The sequence below is a fragment of the Oncorhynchus kisutch genome, linkage group LG15, assembly GCF_002021735.2.
Source record: "Oncorhynchus kisutch isolate 150728-3 linkage group LG15, Okis_V2, whole genome shotgun sequence".
Lineage (NCBI taxonomy): Eukaryota > Metazoa > Chordata > Actinopteri > Salmoniformes > Salmonidae > Oncorhynchus > Oncorhynchus kisutch.
In genome coordinates, this window is record NC_034188.2 from 40,406,859 (window position 1) to 40,427,620 (window position 20,762).

At 43.5% G+C, this 20,762-nt stretch overlaps 1 protein-coding gene across 15 annotated transcripts in view; it reads right to left on the reverse strand.

The window, feature by feature from the left end:
* Positions 1-20,762, reverse strand: part of LOC109905296 (LIM and calponin homology domains-containing protein 1) — a 142,728-nt gene that overhangs the window by 86,990 nt on the left and 34,976 nt on the right. For all 15 annotated transcript variants that reach the window (XM_031790284.1, XM_031790277.1, XM_031790275.1 and 12 more), the window contains exons 2-3: positions 4,189-4,259; positions 590-659 (exon numbers count right to left, since the gene is read on the reverse strand). In XM_031790284.1, coding sequence (XP_031646144.1) covers positions 590-659; positions 4,189-4,259 — 141 coding nt within the window. The remainder of the gene's footprint in view (positions 1-589; positions 660-4,188; positions 4,260-20,762) is intronic.

A 20,762-nucleotide genomic window follows, 5' to 3' on the forward strand; every position in this document is an offset into this window, starting at 1 on the left:
AAGATACAGGCCAACGCCGACGACGTGGCCTCAAGATGTGAAATAGCACAATACGTAAAGGCCTACGTTACACAAACAAACACATGCATGAACGCACACACACATGCAAACTAAGAAACAGACACACACAAACATACACGGGGGGGGGCACTCACACCACATACACACGCACATGCATTTACTCACACTAAAACACACTCACACACACACATTAACACAGACACACACATAGTGGCTAATTGAATACTGCTGTGATGTTTACACCCTTTTATTGTTCCCAGACAGAGCTTGAGTCTTCTTACAGCCTGGGAATTGATGCATTATCTCTGTACTGTATATCTGTGCAGAACTTAATGTGCAGAACATACTGTACTATATTCCGAAAGGAATGTAGGTACAGTGAGAGGAAGGGGGAGATGGATGGAGGGAGGAGAGGACTTGGAGGATAGGGAAACTAAATGTAGGGAGGAAAGGGGGGATAGATGGTTGAAAAGAGAGGAAGGGAAGAGAGGGGGAATCATTAGAGGGAGGAGAAGAATGGAATATAGAGGGGAGAGGAATGGAGGGATGGTAGAAGGAGAGAACTCACCAGGCCAGCGATGGGAGTGGGTAATCTGTTGATTTTCTTCACCAAGCCAGGTTTGATGGCGCTCAGCAACCTGAGGGGGGAGAGAGAGAGAGAAAGGATAGATAGAGATAAGATTTCTACAGCTTTATCCATGGAATATAGATAACATCTGTAAAAAAAAAACTAAATGTACATCCAACTTAAAAAACATGAAAAAAGTCATATATAATATCCAGGTGCCGGACAGAATTTGACGCACAAAAGACAACGTTTCAATCCGAGTTGGATCTTCATCAGGTCATGAAAAAACAAGTTAAAAAAAGAAAGAGTAAATGAAAGAAGGAATCCTATGTGGCTGTGTTGGGAGGTTAGTGGTGACACTGGCTCTAAATGAGTTGGAAGGACTCAAGGACATACAGAAAGGCCTTGAGACTTTAATACACACACACACACGCACACACACACACAAACAAATGCAAACACGTGGTGTACGATCATACTCTATCTCAGTGTGCCTTTAGTGTATCCAGTCATGTGTTATTCCTGAGGAAGTGGGCATGAGTGGTTGGGATAATGTTGTCAGGTCATGGATCACAACACATTACAAAAAACACACAGACAGAGTACTGTAGCTATAATACATTACTGTACACACGCACTTCATTCAAAAACATGGGAAGACATGAGACACCCCTTTTGAAGTCCATCCACCACCCCTCTCTACTTAAGGCGACCTCCTCAAAAACAAAACATGAGAAAAAATTGGGGTGAGGGTGTCAAAGCCAAACCGATCATTTCCTTGCGGTCCAACCCTTCCCTTGTTTAGAGAGTGCACAAGGTCCACAGGGGACATTCTCCAACTTCCTCCCGAGGTGCAATGTTTTTTTTAGAACAATTCAGAGGGGATGTTCTAGTCTTATCTGATCCTAGGTCTGTTCCTAAGTCCAGTTATTGATGTTCCACCTGAGGAACGTACAAGAGTTCCCCCTATCCGATTCCAGACCTGTTACTACAGTACATCCTGTTATTGCGGAATGCACTACAAGATTCTCCACTTTTCCTAGTATTATCTGATCCCAGACCTGCTCCTAAGTTCTGTTATTGCTATTCTACGTGAGGAATGCACTTCAAAGTTCATCCTTTGTTCGTCATCAAAGCCAGAGCCAAAAGTGGTCTCCTTGATAACCATCTCTAAGGTTACGTTATGATGCACCTGGAAGACAATGTGATTCTACCTTAAACGCTGAGTGGAAAAGTGGAGTGTTTGAGTTGTAGATGGATGGCTGCGGATGGCGAGATATGGAAAGGATTAGGCGTATGGTTGTAAGGGAGCCTCTGATTGTTGACATTTCCCGTAAATTCAATGAAAAAATAGTTTATATAAAATGAATTACATGTAAAGGCCTATTTCTTATTACATTTGGAATTATACTCAACAAATAAAAGGTACTTACTCATATTTGAATATTTCTCCTTTTATTTAGAACCTTTGTGCAAATGTTCAATTAAGCATGTCACAAAATATAAAAGATTAACGTATCAAATCTAAAAAGGTAAATAGAAAATACTTCAACTATAGTTGCAAACAAAATAAATTGGCCTAAAACGTGAATATGGTCTAAAATATCCAAACCAAACATAACTCTTTAATCGTAAAACTGTTTGAATTGTAGAAGCAAACAAATGAATACAGGCCTAACAAATATTGGTTTGTACCAAATGTAAACATGGAACACTTTCCAGTTTAAACTATAGCAGCAAAATAAGGCTCACAAATAAATATCTAAAATATAACAAGTAAACAAAACACTCCTTCAAGGTTGAATGAACGTTACAGCATTATATGAAAACAACCTAAGAGCTGCAAACAAAACCTTTTTTGGGGGGGGTAAAAGAATCACATGATTCTTGCGTAGGTGGTAAAAGAGACTAGCGGTGTTTGAGCCTGACTGGCCTGCGGCATCTTTTACGGAGGGTGGTTTTCTGGGAGGGTGGTTTTCTGGGAGGGTAATTTTCTGGGAGGGTGGTTTTCTGGGAGGGTAATTTTCTGGGGGGTGGTTTTCTGGGAGGGTAATTTTCTGGGAGGGTGGTTTTCTGGGAGGGTGGTTTTCTGGTCCGTGTCAGACTTTTCAGACCCAAACCACGTGTCTTCCCGCGCTTTGTGTCACGTTTACTCTCCTCCATGTTTGTTGGTGTTGCAAAATTCCCTTCCACACGTGCCGCAAAGCGTCGTCCAATTGACGAAAGATATTGCCTTAAAGAGTGCGATTTGCAACACAATGAAATAAACGATACGGCATAATATGAAACGATAGACGTTTTTCTATCGCCACGCGATATATATCGTCATATCGCCCAGCCCTAAATGGCGGTGTTACATTTCTGCATGGATCTCCATGAAAATAAATGTTTATTTGGCCTGGAATGCATGCAATGTTTTTAATATGAGCAATTCGATAATTACTGTTATCCCGCATGCACGCAGGCACACACACACACACACACACACACACACACACACACAAACAGTTAGACAGCTTACAGACAGCAGAGACACACAATTCACATTTGAAGATTGCCTGTCACCCACCTAAGATGACCGATCTGTTTGAGTTGACCACAGGGAAGCACCTCAAGCCCCATCATAGTCCCCAGAAGGGCTGTACTAAATCCCTAGGGTGTCTGTGAATTGCACTACACAAACAGACTCCACACACTGGAACTTAGAAGGAGGACCGAGACCTATAAATCTCCTAGATTTACTCCACTGTAAAGTAAAGTATGTTATGTCCACAGGATGAGGAACATGTCTGAAGGGAAGGGGGGGGGGACTATAGCCATAACACAGGTGTTCGCACAATGTGAAGTATGGAGCTGACACTTTTATCACAGGCTGGGTGGGAGGATGCATGTGATTTATACACTACAGGAAAAGGGTTGAGGACTCAATGAGTAGTTCACTGTAGTTATTTATTTGTTTATTTACTGTTTCGATCTTATTCAAATGCTTTGAGTAGATGCAATGGGGATTAAATAACTCTGGACCAATGTCTTTTGACTTATTTTTTGGGCAACAAATTCAGTGTTAAGCCCAAGTCACTCAACTCAAACTGGACCGACAGTTTGAGTTGAGTGACTTGGGCTTAACACCGAATTTGTTGCCCCAAAAATAAGTCAAAAGACATTGGTCCAGAGTTGCCCAAACATATATAGTCAACATTATAAAATGTGCACGTAATGTACAGTTAGCCTGGCTAACAAAGCCAAACTCTGTTATTTACTGCTGCTCTTTAATTAACGTTACTTGTTATAAGTATCTATTTTTTTATAGGTATTTTCTTAAAACTGCATTGTTGGTTAAGGGCTTTGTAAGTACGCATTTCACTGTAAGGTCTACACCTGTTTCATTTGCCGCATGTGGCAAACACCATTTGATTTGATTTGATTGCCCCAGTTGCACCACACCGTCTGGCATGCCAGGCTACTACTGTACAGTATAATCTGTGCTTAAAATGCTCTATAAAGGCAACACTTATTGTGCCCGAGCCACAAGGGGAAACGTACCTGAGGACACTGCCTACAGTAACGTGAAGGAGTTGCAAAAGACGAGGAGCACTTACTCGCACAGCAGGATCCCGTTCTCCAGGCCTCCCCTGAAGTCCTTGTCACCGAAGCATCTGCCTGTGACCGCCTGTCGATCAGAAAGGGAAAACAAAGATGGCGTCAGCTCCCTTGTTCGTATTCCTCATTGCTCCTTCAACCTTTTAGGTGCTGCAGTGTTGGTTAAAAGTCATGCGCAACAGCTATTCCTTTTCCTCTGTCTCAGTGTGCCACCGTCTTTTCTCTTTCAAAAACACCAGTCTTTCCTTAGTTGACAGATAAATGACTACAAAATGGTGTGTTTTTTTAACATTTGGCTACTTCAATAGCACGTGAAGAAGCATGGCCGGCCGAAGCGGATGAAAGAGAGTGTACAGTAAGCATCCCACGTCAAACTGTATATCATCGTCCACTAACCAAAAACCCCTCTGCGGGAAAAAAAAACCAATAACCTTTGTTCTTTGGCGCTTAAAGCTTTTCCTCCACAATTCTCCAGATAAAACCGCCAGAGCGAAGAGGAAGAGAACGAGAAACTAAGTCTATTCGGTAAACGCTTGCTAGTTCACAGCGCTAGCTAACAAGCGGTACGCTAACAAGCTTGACATAAGCTGCCATCATCCCCACAAAATCGCTCTCTGGGGCCGCTCCAGGCCACTAATTGGTTGTGACATAAGAGATTAATCTCTACTAGTAGTTCAGTGGTCTCTTGGTGGGGGTAAGCTATACGTTTGCATGCTGTTGCATGACTGGACTAAGTCCACATTTGTCACTGTGGTCTAAGGCCTAGCCTAGCTTAGCCTATACATTCGAATAGGATATTTGGATGTATATGCTAGGCTGTATTGTTCAAATGTACATTTGTTATTTTCTGTCTTAACTGCAACACATTTTTTTAGCATCCAAAGATGACAGTATGCTTATATACTTCAGACTGTTACCAGGTGCAATATCATAGAAAAGCACCGAAAAAGCTCCTTCCAATTTCAAGCAGAGCAACACTTAGAGAAAGCATTGACTAATGTCAGCACGCTAATACAACTTATGATGGAAACCTCAGCAAGTTAGAGTACCTGTTCACCTCTTGACCTTTCAAGGTTCCTTGACCTCTAACCTGGAAGGTTATGTGTACAGAAGGACATCCTCCTCACACACATCCCAAATCCTGGCAAACACAATGTTTACAACACACACACACACACACACACACACACACACACACACACACACACACACACACACACACACACACACACACACACACACACAAACGAATTACAACCGTTTTACTCAAATATCAGCAGTACTTACTTTAATAATCTCTCCTCACTCAAAAACCACCTCTAACCTCCCCCGCTGTCAGACTTGTAAGTGCAAGACAAAGTCAAAAGTCATTCATTTTCACATAGCAAAGAATAGCCATTTAAAAAGTAGCCTATATTCGGATCGTTCATTTGGAAGCCAAAATCCCAAACAATTAAATTCCCTGACTGGTCCAGTTCCATTTATTAGTACAGCTGTGGAAAAAGTGTGGAGATTGGGGATATACAACGACTGGCTGGCTGGGGTGTGCATTTCTGTCAGTTCTTTGGCTCATTCGGACTTGGACGGTGTACAAAATAAACGGACTGCTGTATGTCAGTAAGTAGGCCAAAATGTTGATCTGTGTTGGGTGGCGGGTGAAACAAGCCCTACCACCTGGTGTGTGTGTGTTACAGATCTGGCTAGTGTGCTGACGTTGGGGCCATTCACTACGACTATTCATACGATGGGTGAGAATTGTGAACCATTGTCTTCCCATTGACGACAAAAGTGATGAGAGACTACATTCTTTTTGGGAGGCCTGTGTCACTGTGTGAGGTCCAAACGTCCAAACATTAACCTGTCAGAAAGCATTTGGTCCCAAACTATGAGCATCATTTTGAATTGCTGTATAGTTTTCAGTTTATAATAATACAGTGCAATGTAGACTAATACAGTGTCAGACTCCAAAGTAAAGTATCAGCCTCGATGTGCTTTAATACAGCAGCATAATTTCACTCTAGCGATGATGACCTTGATATATCAACGCATGATATATTTCTGAGCTAAAATTGAGGGTAACGGCAATGTCTACCAGGCTTGAATAATGGCTTACGTCAACCTGGTGTCCACTGATTCACCTGATGTGGACTCGAGGCATAGAGGGCATCAGCAGATGGCTGTGTTTCATCAACTGAACAGGGCTGGGGGATACAGTATGACATCTGGTTACATCTGGGGGGGGGGGGGGGGGTTTACCACACAGAAAGAGCTGCAATGTACTGCACCCAAAACTGCACCCACTCATTCAACCAGGCTGTTTCAGGCAAACTGGCCCACAGCAGTTTTGTTTCACTAAAGAATCATTCTTTTAAAGGAAATTGGGAAGCTCGAAAATACGACGACGACACACGGCTTCGCATACAACTATGAAGTAAATAACCAACAAAGCTCAATACAAGTGCCTCAAGCCACAGCCACAAAATGCACTGCCCTCGGGGTTACGTCCATAAACCTGCATTACGTCTTCCTGGTCTGGAGGCTGGCTATAACACCGCCTGCGATGGGCCAATTGGACGTCTGGGCTCAGAATATTGAGGGGCTCTGTTTTTCTCCTTGCCTGGCCCCTCTTTGGCAGCCACTGTAATTGTTAAAGACCCTGTAATTCCTGCATGTCTGCTTGTCTCATATGAGCTGCCTCGACACACAGAAAACACAGAGACCCGCTAAGGCTGAAAGGAAGCTGGTAGAACTCGCGCAGGCCTTAGGCCCACCACCACACCCAGGCTTACCTCATCATAGAGATTTCTGGCTGGGGGGGGGGGCTGATCGCTAAAGCAGGCCATTCCTGACTAATATAGCCCCTCTGGGACTTGTATCAGGAAGCTATAGTCTAACATGGCAGTAAAAGCTGAATTAGTTCCTAGCACACCAAGGGAGTGTCCTCAGACTGGAGCCTTACTGTGCTGTGACAGGTTCAATTGAATAAACACACAGCTCCCTGAGTAAAAATGGCCTTGGGGTCAAGCGCCCAGGAGAGTTTGACCCCAAAGTCTAATTGACCCTTTCGTCTAGTTCAAAGTTGAAAACCCTTTCATTCAGTTCAAAAGTCAAAAGCCCTTTAGACAAAATCCTGTGACATAAGACCCATCAAAGGGCCAACATTTTCCTGAACAGATGTCTCTCTTTGTGGAAATAGACTTAACTGGACCCATAGGGCCCAGCCAATGAAAACAGAACTATTACCATATGGTAATCTCTGGGGTATTTCCATGGAAAGCTACCTGTCCCAAATGAATAACCGGTAATTCCAGGTTCACGAAAGGCATGTTTCCGTGACTGCAGGAGTGTAGTACGATGTCCCATCTAGGGATGAAAAGGTTCGGAAAAATTCCGGTAAATTTCCAGAATTTTTCCTGAAATTATTCATGGGAAGATAAGCCTGGGATTTTGGGGAATTATAAATTAGCTTATAACAGTGAACCTTTTTTGTGGGATACACATAAGGCAGGTCTAGGTCTTGTGGCAAATTTTGGTTAAACTATCCCCAATTCAATGGGATTGTAACCCTCTGCATGCACAGGGCATTCTTCCATCACATGTACAGCTGACTCTCAAGATCTTGCACACTAATGAAATGCTGTTGAGCCCACACTACTACACTGTCTGAGCCAAGGACTACATGCTTTCTTGTAAGTTTTCATTACAATACTGGGTGGGGTGAAAACATTTTATGACATACATGTAACGGCGTTCTTCGTTTGTTGAAAGAGAGGACCGAAATGCAGCGTGGTGGTTACTCATGATCTTTAATGAATGAAATGACGATACATGAAATAACTAATAAATACAAAAAACAACAAACGGAACGTGAAACCTAATTACAGCCTATCTGGTGAAACTACACAGAGACAGGAACAATCACCCACGAAAGACAAAGCGAACTCAGGCTACCTAAATACGGTTCCCAATCAGAGGCAACGAGAAGCACCTGACTCTGATCGAGAACCGCCTCAGGCAGCCAAGCCTAACTAGACACACCCCTAAACATAGCAATCCCAAATCCTATAAAACCCCAATACGAAACACAACACGTAAACCCATGTCACACCCTGGCCTGACCAAAATATATAACGAAAACACAAAACACTAAGACCAAGGCGTGACAGAACCCCCCCCCCCCCCAAGGTGCGGACTCCCGGACGCACCTCAAAACCATAGGGAGGGTCCGGGTGGGCGTCTGTCATTGGTGGCGGCTCCGGCTCGGGACGTGGACCCCACTTCATTAATGTCCTAGTTCCTCCCCTTCGCGTCCTGGGATAATCCACCCTCTCCGCCGACCATGGCCTAATAGTCCTCACCCAGAACCCCACAGAACTGAGGAGCAGCTCGTGACTGAGGGGCATCTCGGGACTGAGGGGCAGCTCGGGACTGAGGGGCAGCTCGGGACTGAGGGGCAGCTCGGGACTGAGGGGCAGCTCGGGACTGAGGGGCAGCTCGGGACTGAGGGGCAGCTCGGAACTGAGGGGCAGCCCGGAACTGAGGGGCAGCCCGGAACTGAGGGGCAGCCCGGAACTGAGGGGCAGCCCGGAACTGAGGGGAAGCCCGGTACTGAGAGGAAGCCCAGTACTGAGAGGAAGCCCAGTACTGAGATGAAGCTCAGGTAGGTAGTAGGCTCCGGTAGATCCTGGCTGGCTGGCGGATCTGGTAGATTCTGGTTGACTGGCGGATCTAGCTGCTCTATGCAGACTGACCGCTCTGACTGCTCCATGCAGGCTGACAGCTCCATGCAGGCTGACAGCTCCATGCAGGCTGACAGCTCCTTGCAGACTGACAGCTCCCTGCAGACTGACAGCTCCCTGCAGACTGGCAGCTCCCTGCAGACTGGCAGCTCCTTGCAGACTGACAGCTCTGACTGCTCCATGCAGGCTGACAGCTCCTTGCAGACTGGCAGCTCCTTGCAGACTGGCAGCTCCTTGCAGACTGGCAGCTCCTTGCAGACTGACAGCTCTGGCTGCTTCATGCAGACTGACTGCTCCGTGCAGACTGGCAGCTCCTTGCAGACTGACAGCTCCTTGCAGACTGACAGCTCCCTGCAGACTGGCAGCTCATTGCAGACTGACAGCTCCATGCAGGCTGACAGCTCCTTGCAGACTGGCAGCTCCTTGCAGACTGGCAGCTCCTTGCAGACTGACAGCTCCCTGCAGACTGACAGCTCCTTGCAGACTGACAGCTCCCTGCAGACTGGCAGCTCCTTGCAGACTGGCAGCTCCTTGCAGACTGGCAGCTCTGGCTGCTTCATGCAGACTGGAGGCTCCGGGAGCGCTATAGAGAAGAAAGGCTCTGATAGCGCTGAACAGGCGGGAGACTCCGACAGCGCAGGAGGGAAGGAAGGCTCTGGCTGTGCTGAACAGGCGGGAGACTCCGACAGAGCAGGAGAGGCGAGGCGCACTGTAGGCCTGATGCGTGGTGCGGGCACTGGTGATACTGGAGCGAGGACACGCACAGGAAGCCTGGTGCGGGGAGCTGCTACCGGAGGACTGGTGTGTGGAGGTGGCACAGGATGTGCAAGGCTAGGGATGTGCACAGGAGGCCTGGTGTGGGAGGCTGGCACCAACTTCACCAGCCGACTAACACGCACCTCAGGACGAGTATGGAGCGCTAACTCAGGTGCCATCAAATCCCCGACACGATCCGTCGGACGAATAGATTAGATTACTAGTTAGATTACTTGTTCGTTATTACTGCATTGTCGGAACTAGAAGCACAAGCATTTCGCTACACTCGCATTAACATCTGCTAACCATGTGTATGTGACAAATAAACTTTGATTTGATTTGAATATGATATCTATAGCACCAAGCTAGCAACTCCCTCATTACTCTCCACTCCACTTTCCCCATTAACTCCTTCACAGTCTCTGCTTCGCTCACCTCTAACACCGGCTCTGGTTCTGGTCTCCTCCTTGGCTCCTCACGATAAACAAGGAGAGTTGGCTCAGGTCCATCTCCTGACTCAGCCACTCTCCCTCTGAGCCCCCCCCCCCCAATACATTTTTTGTGGTGACTCTCGGGTTTCGCTCTGCGCCGCCGTGTCTGTTTCTCCAACTCCATTCGCCTATAGCCTTCTTCGCACTGTTCTAGCGAATCCCATGCGGGCTCCTGCACTCTCTCTGGGTCGGCCGCCCACCTGTCGATTTCTTCCCACGTCGTATACTCCATGCCATTGCTGTCCATAACGTCCTCCTTTCGCTTTCCTGCCTGTTACCACGCCGCTCGGTCCGTATGTGGTGGGTGATTCTGTAACGGCGTTCTTCGTTTGTTGAAAGAGAGGACCGAAATGCAGCGTCGTGGTTACTCATGATCTTTAATGAAAATAAAGTGACGATACATGAAATAACTAATAAATACAAAAAACAACAAACGGAACGTGAAACCTAATTACAGCCTATCTGGTGAAACTACACAGAGACAGGAACAATCACCCATGAAAGACAAAGCGAACTCAGGCTACCTAAATACGGTTCCCAATCAGAGGCAACGAGAAGCACCTGACTCTGATCGAGAACCGCCTCAGGCAGCCAAGCCTAACTAGACACACCCCTAAACATAGCAATCCCAAATCCTATAAAACTCCAATACGAAACACAACACGTAAACCCATGTCACACCCTGGCCTGACCAAAATATATAACGAAAACACAAAACACTAAGACCAAGGCGTGACAATACATGATTTTTTGTTAACTAGTAAATAATAGCCTACAGAAAAGTGTGTTTAAATCATTTCTAACTTGTTAACAATTTCTGCTAGTTAGTTTTTGCTACCATGTGGGGTTTAGCTTGCACGAGCCTGCTAACTAATGAGTGTTAATTCACCTGTTTCCATACATGTTTCATTTTAAAACATGTATCTTACAAAGGAGTTGTTTAATCTAACTGCTTAAAAATATATCTGTACATGGAATTGTGTCATTTTTCTCTAATCTTTTTTTCCTTCTAATCTTTACAGGAAAATGCCATGGGCACTATCTGATGTGTGGAGAAATTGTTGGTGGAAAAGCTGTGTACATTTGAAAATACTGTGCTAAATCATATGTGAAGAACGCAACATCTGGCCAAGTGCATAAAGTTGATGATGAATGATGAATCAGACACCTTTTCGATAGCAAAAGCTCATGGTGCCCCTGGAATCAGATTTTATTTTGACTCGATGGAGGAACGTAGTCAGAGAAATGCTTTTGAATGTCTTGCTGAGCTGTGTATGCAACTGGTTCACCTCTGATGCTCACATGCAATGTGTATTGGAAGAGATTTATGAATGTCCTTGCCCAGCATACACCTCTCCAACCAGACATGCTTTATCTACTCATTTGCTGGATGCAGAGATCAAGTGAAGGTCAAGAAAATCATAGAGAAAGCAGACTGTATTACAATCATCTCTGATGTGTGGCCGAATGTTCGTCGGCAAAGAATAATGAACTACATCATCTCTACCCCTCAACCAGTATTCTACAAGAGCACAGACACAAGGGACAACAGACACACCAGTCTCTACATTGCAGATGAGCTGAAGGCAGTCATCAATGACTCCTGGACCACAGAAGGTATTTGCACTGGTGACAGACAATGCTGTGAACATGAAGGCTGCTTGGTCTAAAGTGGAGGAGTCCTACCCTAACAAAACCCCCCATTGACTGTGCTGCTCATGCATGGAATCTGCTCCTCAAGGACATCGTGGCACTGAAAACAATGTATACACTCTACAAGAGAGCAAAGAAAATGGTTAGGTATGTGAAGGGTCATCAAGTTATAGAAGCAATCTACCTCACCAAGCAAAGTGAGAAGAATAAGAGCACCACATTGAATCTGCCCAGCAGCCCAACACAACATGGCCATATCACAGTCTGCCGATATGGACAGCCCCATCAACAGGATCCTCCTGGATGATGTATTTTGGGAGAGAGTGATAAGCAGCCTGAAACCTATAGCAGTAGCCATTGCACAGATTGAGGGAGACAATGCCATCCTGTCTGATGTTCAGACTCTGCTTGCAGATGTAAGGGTAGAAATCCGTACTGCCCTGCCCACTTCACTGTTGCTCCAAGCAGAGGAAACTGCAGTTCTGAAATACATCAAAAAGCGTGAAGACTTCTGCCTGAAGCCCATACACGCTGCAGCGTACATGTTGGACCCCAAGTATGCTGGCCAGAGCATCCTGTCTGGTGCAGAGATCAACAATGCCTATGGTGTCATCACTACCTTGTCTCACCACCTTGGCCTGGATGATGGCAAGGTTCTTGGCAGTCTGGCAAAGTAAACTTCCAAGAAGGGAGGGACTTTGTGGATCGGATGCTCTTTCTCCGGTTGCCTCCATCATCCTCCAAATCCCACCAACATCAGCAGCCTCAGAGCACAACTGTTTGTTTGGGTACACACAAACCAAAGCACGCAACAGGCCGACCAATACAAGGGTTGGAATATTGGTGGCCATCTGGGCAAATTTGAGGTTGGTAAGTGGTTGGAAAGTGACAGTGAATATGAGGCCTCAGAGTCTGATGTTTAAGAAGTGGACATTGAGGAGGTCCAGGGAGAAGACATGGAAGCCTGAGAGGACGACAACCAAAGCTTTAGTTTCTAGACTATAATTTTACAGATGTATGTTGAAAACATTTTTGGGAGATGCGATGGATCACTGGGGATCATTTAATATGTGCTTTCTATTGTTGTTGAGTGAAATCATCCCATGTGAAGAGTCAACTCATTTAACTAAAGTTAAATTCGTAACTCAATTGTATTATTTTTTTCCTATTGGAAGGATTTAATCAGTAGCAATCATGTCTACTTATGATAAGGTAAAAGGTTTGTTTCTGTCTCCACAGGATATGGTAAATATATCCAATGCAAAAAACATCTACATTTAAATGCTATCAATATTAATTTGCATATATTTCCGTTCATTCCAATATATTCCCGTTAAATCCTAGTGTGAATAACTAGTGTTATTCGGCAAAGCCTAGCCAGAGATCATGGTTTTATAAAGTAACATATACAGTATACAGTGCCTTCAGAAAGTATTCACACCTCTTTACTTTTTCCACATTTTGTTGTGTTACAGCCGGAATTGAACATTTATTAAATTGAGATTTTGGGTCACACTTCGACACACAATATCCAATCATGTCAAAGTGGAATTCTGCTTGTAGAAACTGTTCTAAATTGGTTAAAAAATGAACATCTGAAATGTATTCAACCTCTTTGTTATGGCAAGCCTAAATAAGTTCAGCAGTAAAAATATGCTTAACAAGTCACATAAGTTGCATGGACTTTGTGTGCAATAGTTTTAACAATTTTTTAAAAGTCTACTTCATCTCTGTACCCCAGTACATACAATTATCTGTAAGGTCCCTCAGTCGAGCAGTGGATTTCAAGCACAGATTCAATCACAAAGACAAAGAAGGTCTTGCAATGCCTTGCAAAGAAGAGCACCTATGGGTAGATGGGTACATATAAAAAAAAGCAGACATTGAATATCCCTTTGAGGATGGTAAAGTTATTAATTACACGTTGGATGGTGTATCAATACAACCAGTCACTACAAAGATACAGGCGTCCTTCCTAACTCAGTTGCCAGAGAGGAAGGAAACCACTCAAGAGATTTCACCAATGGTGACTGTAAAACAGTTAATGGCTGTGAAAACTGAGGATGGATTAACAACATTTTAATTACTCCACAATACTAACCAAATTGACAGATTGAAAAAAAGGAAGCCTGTACAGACTGAAAATATCCCAAAACATCCATCATGTTTGCAATAAGGCACTAAATTAAAACTGCAAAAATGTGGCTAAGAAATTCACTACATGTCCTGAATACAAAGCGTTATGTTTGGGGCAAATCCAACACAACACATTATTGAGCACCACTTCATATTTTCAAGCATGGTGGTGGCTGTATCATGTTATAGGTATGCTTGTTGAATCAAATCAAATCAGATTTTATTGGTCACATACACATGTTTAGCAGATGTTAATGCGAGTGTAGCGAAATTATTGTCATCAGCAAGGGAGTTTTCCTAGAAGGAAACCTGGTTCAGTCTGCTTTCCTTCAGACTCTGGGAGATTAATTCACCTTTCAGCAGGACAATATAACCTAAAACACATGGCAAAATATACAATGGAGTTGCTTACAAAGATGACATTAAATGTTCCTGAGTGGCCTGGTTACATTTGTGACATAAATTGGCTTGAAAATCTATGGAAAGACTTGAAAATAACTGTCTAGAAATGATCAATAACCAACTTGACAGACCTTGAAGAATAAAAACAAATATAATGTGCAAATGTTGCACAATCCATGTGTGGAATGCTCTTGGAGACCAGAAGGACAGCTGCAATCTCATAGCTGTAATCTCTGCCAAAGGTGATTATAACACGTGGGTCCTCAGGGGTACAAATACTTCTGTAAATTAGATATTTGTGACCCGTTTCAGGAAACTAGGCGTATGTCACAAATCATGACTTCACAGGAGAGCCATTTTAAGTTTGATTTTTTTAATGTGTTGTTTTGGCAGAAATGCCTTCTGGAACATGTGAACTTTCATGTGCCTTAATAAAAACTTGTATGCCACCTGTAAATACCAATAAAATTGTTAAATTACGAGCCTTGTTGGTTAAGCCACAGAAAAAGTCAGCAACCTTCCCACTAGCCATGATTGGCTGAGATAATGAATCTGTTGGACATGCTGAGAGAGGAGTTTGTATTGGTCTGCCATGTAGAAGGCTGCTGTCTATTTGAGCTGATCAGTCTGTGTTGGTGATCCTGTCAAGGCTTTAAAAAAATGTATTGTGTAGTGGAGCTGCATAAGTGTTTCTCTCCACTTTCTGGAGGATCATGTTTTGAAATCAGTGGAATTAGAGTATGATAGCTAAAGAGACGGAGAAAACACCTGTCTCCGGATTACATCTTCAAACTAAGGGCATCTTCAAACATCCGTGACAGGGAGACGCATCCATCATGCAATATGGCAGACCAATCCAAACTCATCTCTTGTGTCCAGCCCACTCATTATCTCAGCCAACCATGGATAGTGGGAAGGTTGGTGACTTTTTCTGTGGCTTAAAAAACAAGGCTCATAATATAACAATTGTATTTATATTTACAGATGGAATACAAGTTTGTTATTAAGGCACATGAAAGTTCATATGTTTGAGAAGGCCTTTCTGCCAAAAAACGCATTTTGATTAAAAAAATATTATGTTCAAACGGCTCTCTTGTGAAGTCGTGACTTGCAACCTAGTTTTCCTGAATCGGGTCACTTATATAGACAGGTGTGTGCCTTTCCAAATTATGTCCAATCAATTGAATTTACCACAGATGAACTCCAATCAAGTTGTAGTAACATCTCAACAATGATCAATGGAAACAGGTTGCACCTGAGCTCAATTCCGAGTCTCATTGCAAAAGGACTGAAAACGTATGGAAATGTGATATTTAAGTTTTTATTTTTAATACATTTGCAAAAACATTCGAAAAACCTGTTTTTGGTTTGTCATTATGGAGTATTGTGTGTAGATTGATGAGGGGGGGAAACTATTTAATCTATTTTAATATAAGGCTGTAACACAAGAAAATGTGGAATAAGCCAAGGCGGGCCTGGCTTAAGCAGGGGGACACGTCTGGCACTGCAGGATTTGAGTCCCTGGCGGCGTAGTGTGTTACTGATGGTAGGCTTTGTTACTTTGGTCCCAGCTCTCTGCAGGTCATTCACTAGGTCCCCCCGTGTGGTTCTGGGATTTTTGCTCACCGTTCTTGTGATCATTTTGACCCCACGGGGTGAGATCTTGCGTGGAGCCCCAGATCGAGGGAGATTATCAGTGGTCTTTTATGTCTTCCATTTCCTAATAATTGCTCCCACAGTTGATTTCTTCAAACCAAGCTGCTTACCTATTGCAGATTCAGTCTTCCCAGCCCGGTGCAGGTCTACAATTTTGTTTCTGGTGTCCTTTGACAGTTCTTTGGTCTTGGCCATAGTGGAGTTTGGAGTGTGACTGTTTGAGGTTGTGGACAGGTGTCTTTCATACTGATAACAAGTTCACACAGGTGCCATTAATACAGGTAACGAGTGGAGGACAGAGGAGCCTCTTAAAGAAGAAGTTACAGGTCTGTGAGAGCCAGAACTCTTGCTTGTTTGTAGGTGACCAAATACTTATTTTCCACCATAATTTGCAAATAAATTCATTAAAAATCCTACAATGTGATTTTCTGGATTTCCTCTCTCTCATTTTATCTGTCATAGTTGAAGTGTACCTATGATGAAAATTACAGGCCTCTCTCATCTTTTTACGTGGGAGAACTTGCACAATTGGTGGCTGACTAAATACTTTTTTGCCCCACAGTAGCTATGATAAAATATCTCTGGGCCCCTCTCAAACCCCCTTAACCTAGAGAGAAATGTACAATAGTTATGAAAATAAACACATCCAAGGACTCCATCATCTGTGCATTGTGTATCATCAGTTTGTAGGAATTCTATGCGTGGGGTCCTCTATATTTCTTAGGGTTTGTCTAACTATTTGAGGCTTCAACAGTTCAGCCAAAGGTCATGAGAGGGATCCGTCCAGCAACCTTCATTCAAATCTTTTCACGCTCTGCCACTGCTGCTTTTCTCAAAGGAAACCAATTGGCCTTGGATTTCTAGTGGCTCGCCCCATCTATTGTGACTATGGGCTGGATACCCTGGGGCTTGGCACATTGGGGAATATATTATAGACTGGGGTGGGAGGGAGTTTGGGGTTCAATGTCACAGTTAGTGGCTGTGCTTGCTGACACCACTGTGGTAACTCAGGGGCAACTGTTAGAACCTTAAGGAGGGTTTTGCAGCACTGCAGTGGGTGAGAACACGATGAAACGTCTCTGCCGCTGCTGCCCTCCTCTACAGTCCCAAAGGCTGCTGGTAAAGCTGCTGGCAGCTGGAGGATTCTGGCCTACTTTCTGCTTTTAGCACTAGCCCAGTGTGCTATTCTATTCTATTAAGGACTCGGCCTACGGAGTGGGAGGAGGAGGGGGAGGTGGAGAAGAGCCTCGTTTGGTTTTAGAAATTAATAACCTTTGGGCAAGAATTGGTTAACATTTCCATCAGGTTCCTCGATATCTCTTTATTTTTTGTTGCAAAAAGTCATCAACATACATTTTAACCCAGAGTTCAACCACTAATCAACGAAAGGGTCACAGGGTCACAAATGAACAAAATGATATTTCCACAGCTGATAGACAGGGAGAACAGGAAAACAGGAACAGGAAAAACTTGACTGCAAAATTATCATTTCCAAAGAGCGTGATTCAGAGCAGCAAAACTTCCATACTTATTTAACCAGAACACTGTTCAAATGCCTGTGGTCAAATATTTCAAATGTCAACGAAGTTTAATTCCTTCCGTCCTAGTCCTCGGAAACTATTGGCCATGCCACCTGTCAACGAGTGAATTTCTATAAACCCCCAAAAATGAAGAGCCTTTTCCCCACGGCATTATGATATTTACCCTGTTCTCCCTCCCTTCCTATGTCGCAAGGCTAGCAACTTAGCATAAGCGTGCGGTGAACAGGAATGAGCTACAATATACTGTCATCATATTAATCCCTATGGTGCAGGAAGAGGAGAGTAGCTAGAGCATCTGGAGAGAATGTGTAGGCCTGTAAAACAGAATAAAAAAATAAAAAAATCCCCTGTCTACTTTGGAACCTGGGGTTCATTGATGCGATCTTGGCAGAGGTTGAATCAGATGTGGAACCTGGTCCTCAGGCTTGCTGCATACAGATCTATACAGTAAATCACCCAAGTGGAGGTCAAAATGATTTAGAGGCTGACATCCAATAGATACAAGCTAATGGATATACAGTGATATACATATGAAAGCTTGGGACAGGAATACTTGCGTGACAGCACTGAGCTGTGCAACAACAACAAAAAATCCAAAATACCATAAACTTCAAAATGCGACATATTTATGGTCTTAACTTTTACGATGTCCTTGAGAATGCAGAGCCACACAGTCTATAGCCTACATCTATATATTAGCCTGACAACACCGCAAACACATCTCAATTTGGGCAGAACTTGAGCAGCAGTCAGCTCTGAGGAAACGCCAGAGGTTTAAATCAACTCAACCACCAACATGGGCCTGCCAGAGGCAGAACAAAAGCCTTTTGTGAGGAGGGATCATCACAGGTAATGACAGTTAATGGAGCACAATTACTATGGCATTACACAGTTGGAATCAGCATTAGACCACAGCAAAGTCAAAACACAGTCCGTAAATCCCTCACCAAGACACCCCAATAGAAGGCTTACCATGAAAAACCACAGCTACTGATTGAGAAACGAGGGTTGTGTTCATTTGATTTGCGGGTAATTTAGCCCTGCCTTATGATAGATAGTCATATTTCGTACTGTATACTGCGCCACTCTTTGTCAATGTTATGTCATAAAAGGATGCTGTGCTAGGAAGACCACACACACACCCACACACACACATAAACATATGTCAATAGCTACTGTACCTCTCCTTGCAAAAAGTGCAACTAAAGTTGAAATATGTGATCATATGTTTTCACTATGAAGCAATTGTATGGGGTAGACGCATGCAAGGGACCGCACGTTGCACAACACACGAGAGTTGATTGGCACCAGCTTGCTTCTCTCGTTACACCCGGACCACATGAGCTATACCGTGTAACACTCGATTACCTTGATTTATATCATGTTTTATGTGGACATCACAACAGTAGAAAGAGACAAATATATCAACAGGTTAGAGGCCTGCCATATGATTAAAGTAGCTAAATGGAGAAAAAACATAGTAGTACCAAGGCATAATAAATCAATAGTGAGTATACGAATATGCCACATTTCTGTCCATCAGAGACAGTGGGCTCTATTTTAACGAATCAAACGCAAAGGTAAATCTTAGCGCTGGCGGTAGCGTGATAGGTTTAGGGTGTGTCCGACAATTTTTTTTTGCAATTTTCACAACCGGAATTATGCAGTGGCATGACAGGGCTAGGTTTTGATGAACAAACTAGTTGTGGGTATATCGAAGCTTGGCCCCTCAGTGACCAGAGTAGTGGCGTCTTCCTTGCTGCGCGGCCTTTCAGGTTATGTCGATACAGGACTCGTTTTACTGTGGATATAGATACTTTTGTACCTGTTTCCTCCAGCATCTTCACAAGGTCCTTTGCTGTTGTTCTGGGATTGATTTGCACTTCGCACCAAAGTACGTTCATCTCTAGGAGACGGAACGCGTCTCCTTCCTGAGCGGTATGACAGCTGCGTGGTCCCATGGTGTTTATATTTGCGTACTATTGTTTGTACAGATGAACATGGTACCTTCAGGCGATTGGAAATTGCTCCCAAGGATGAACCAGACTTGTGGAGGTCTACAATAATTTTTCTGAAGTCTTGGCTGATTTATTTTGATTTTCCCATGATGTCAAGTAAAGAGGCACTGAGTTTGAAGGTAGGCCTTGAAATACATCCACAAGTACACCTCCAATTGACTCAAATGGATGGCAATTAGCCTATCAGAAGCTTCTAAAGCCATGCCATCCTTTTCTGGAATTTTCCAAGCTGTTTAAAGGCACTTAGTGTATGTAAACTTCTGACAAACTGGAATTGTGATACAGTGAAATATAAGTGAAATAATCTGTAGGTTCTAAATTGTTGGGAAAATTACTTGTGTCATGCACAAAGTAGATGTCCTACCCGACTTACCAAAACTATAGTCTTTTAACAAGAAATTTGTGGAGTGGTTGAAAAACAAGTTTTAATGACTCCAACCTAAGTGTATGTAAACTTCCGACTTCAACTGTTCATTGTTAAACAAAGGCTATAGCATTAACACAGATATAAGGGCTAGGCCTACTGTAAATTGCAGTGTGGATATGGACATGCCAAATGTAGACAATAAGCAACTTGAAATTCTCTACGCTAATGATAAGGCCTAAAAGATCTTTCTAATCTAATTCTGATAAAATCAGTGTTTAAATACAGTTACAGGCACCAGAATTGCTTCCTGTGTGCGTAGGCCTATTATACAGACAAGGCAACTTTAGACTATGGAGGGTTTTAAGCACATCCAAACTTTTCACAGGAGCTGGACAAATATCCAACATAAAGAGAAAGGGGGAATGTCCACTCACTGTTTGCACTTCTTCAGAAATAGCAGATGGAATTGCATTGCATTCGAGCATGTATGTTCACACTGCTAGCGATATTTTTATAAAACATTGGTTTTAAAACACTGGCAAAATCGATTAAATAAACTGGCGCCAGGGTTGGAAAATAGCAGAGCACTGGCTTTTACAAGTAAAAATTGCCAAAGACTGCAAGTGTGCTCTGCTATTTTCCAACCCTGGAGATTTTCCAACCCTGGCGAACAACTCCAGATGAAAATAAAGTAAGTTTAGATTTTTTTACTTATTTGTCTGGATAAAAACAACTACAATTATCACGGCAGCCATGTGAGAAAACCATTCATTTAGAAAAATGTAGGCATCAGAGTTCGTAACCTTCTTAGATT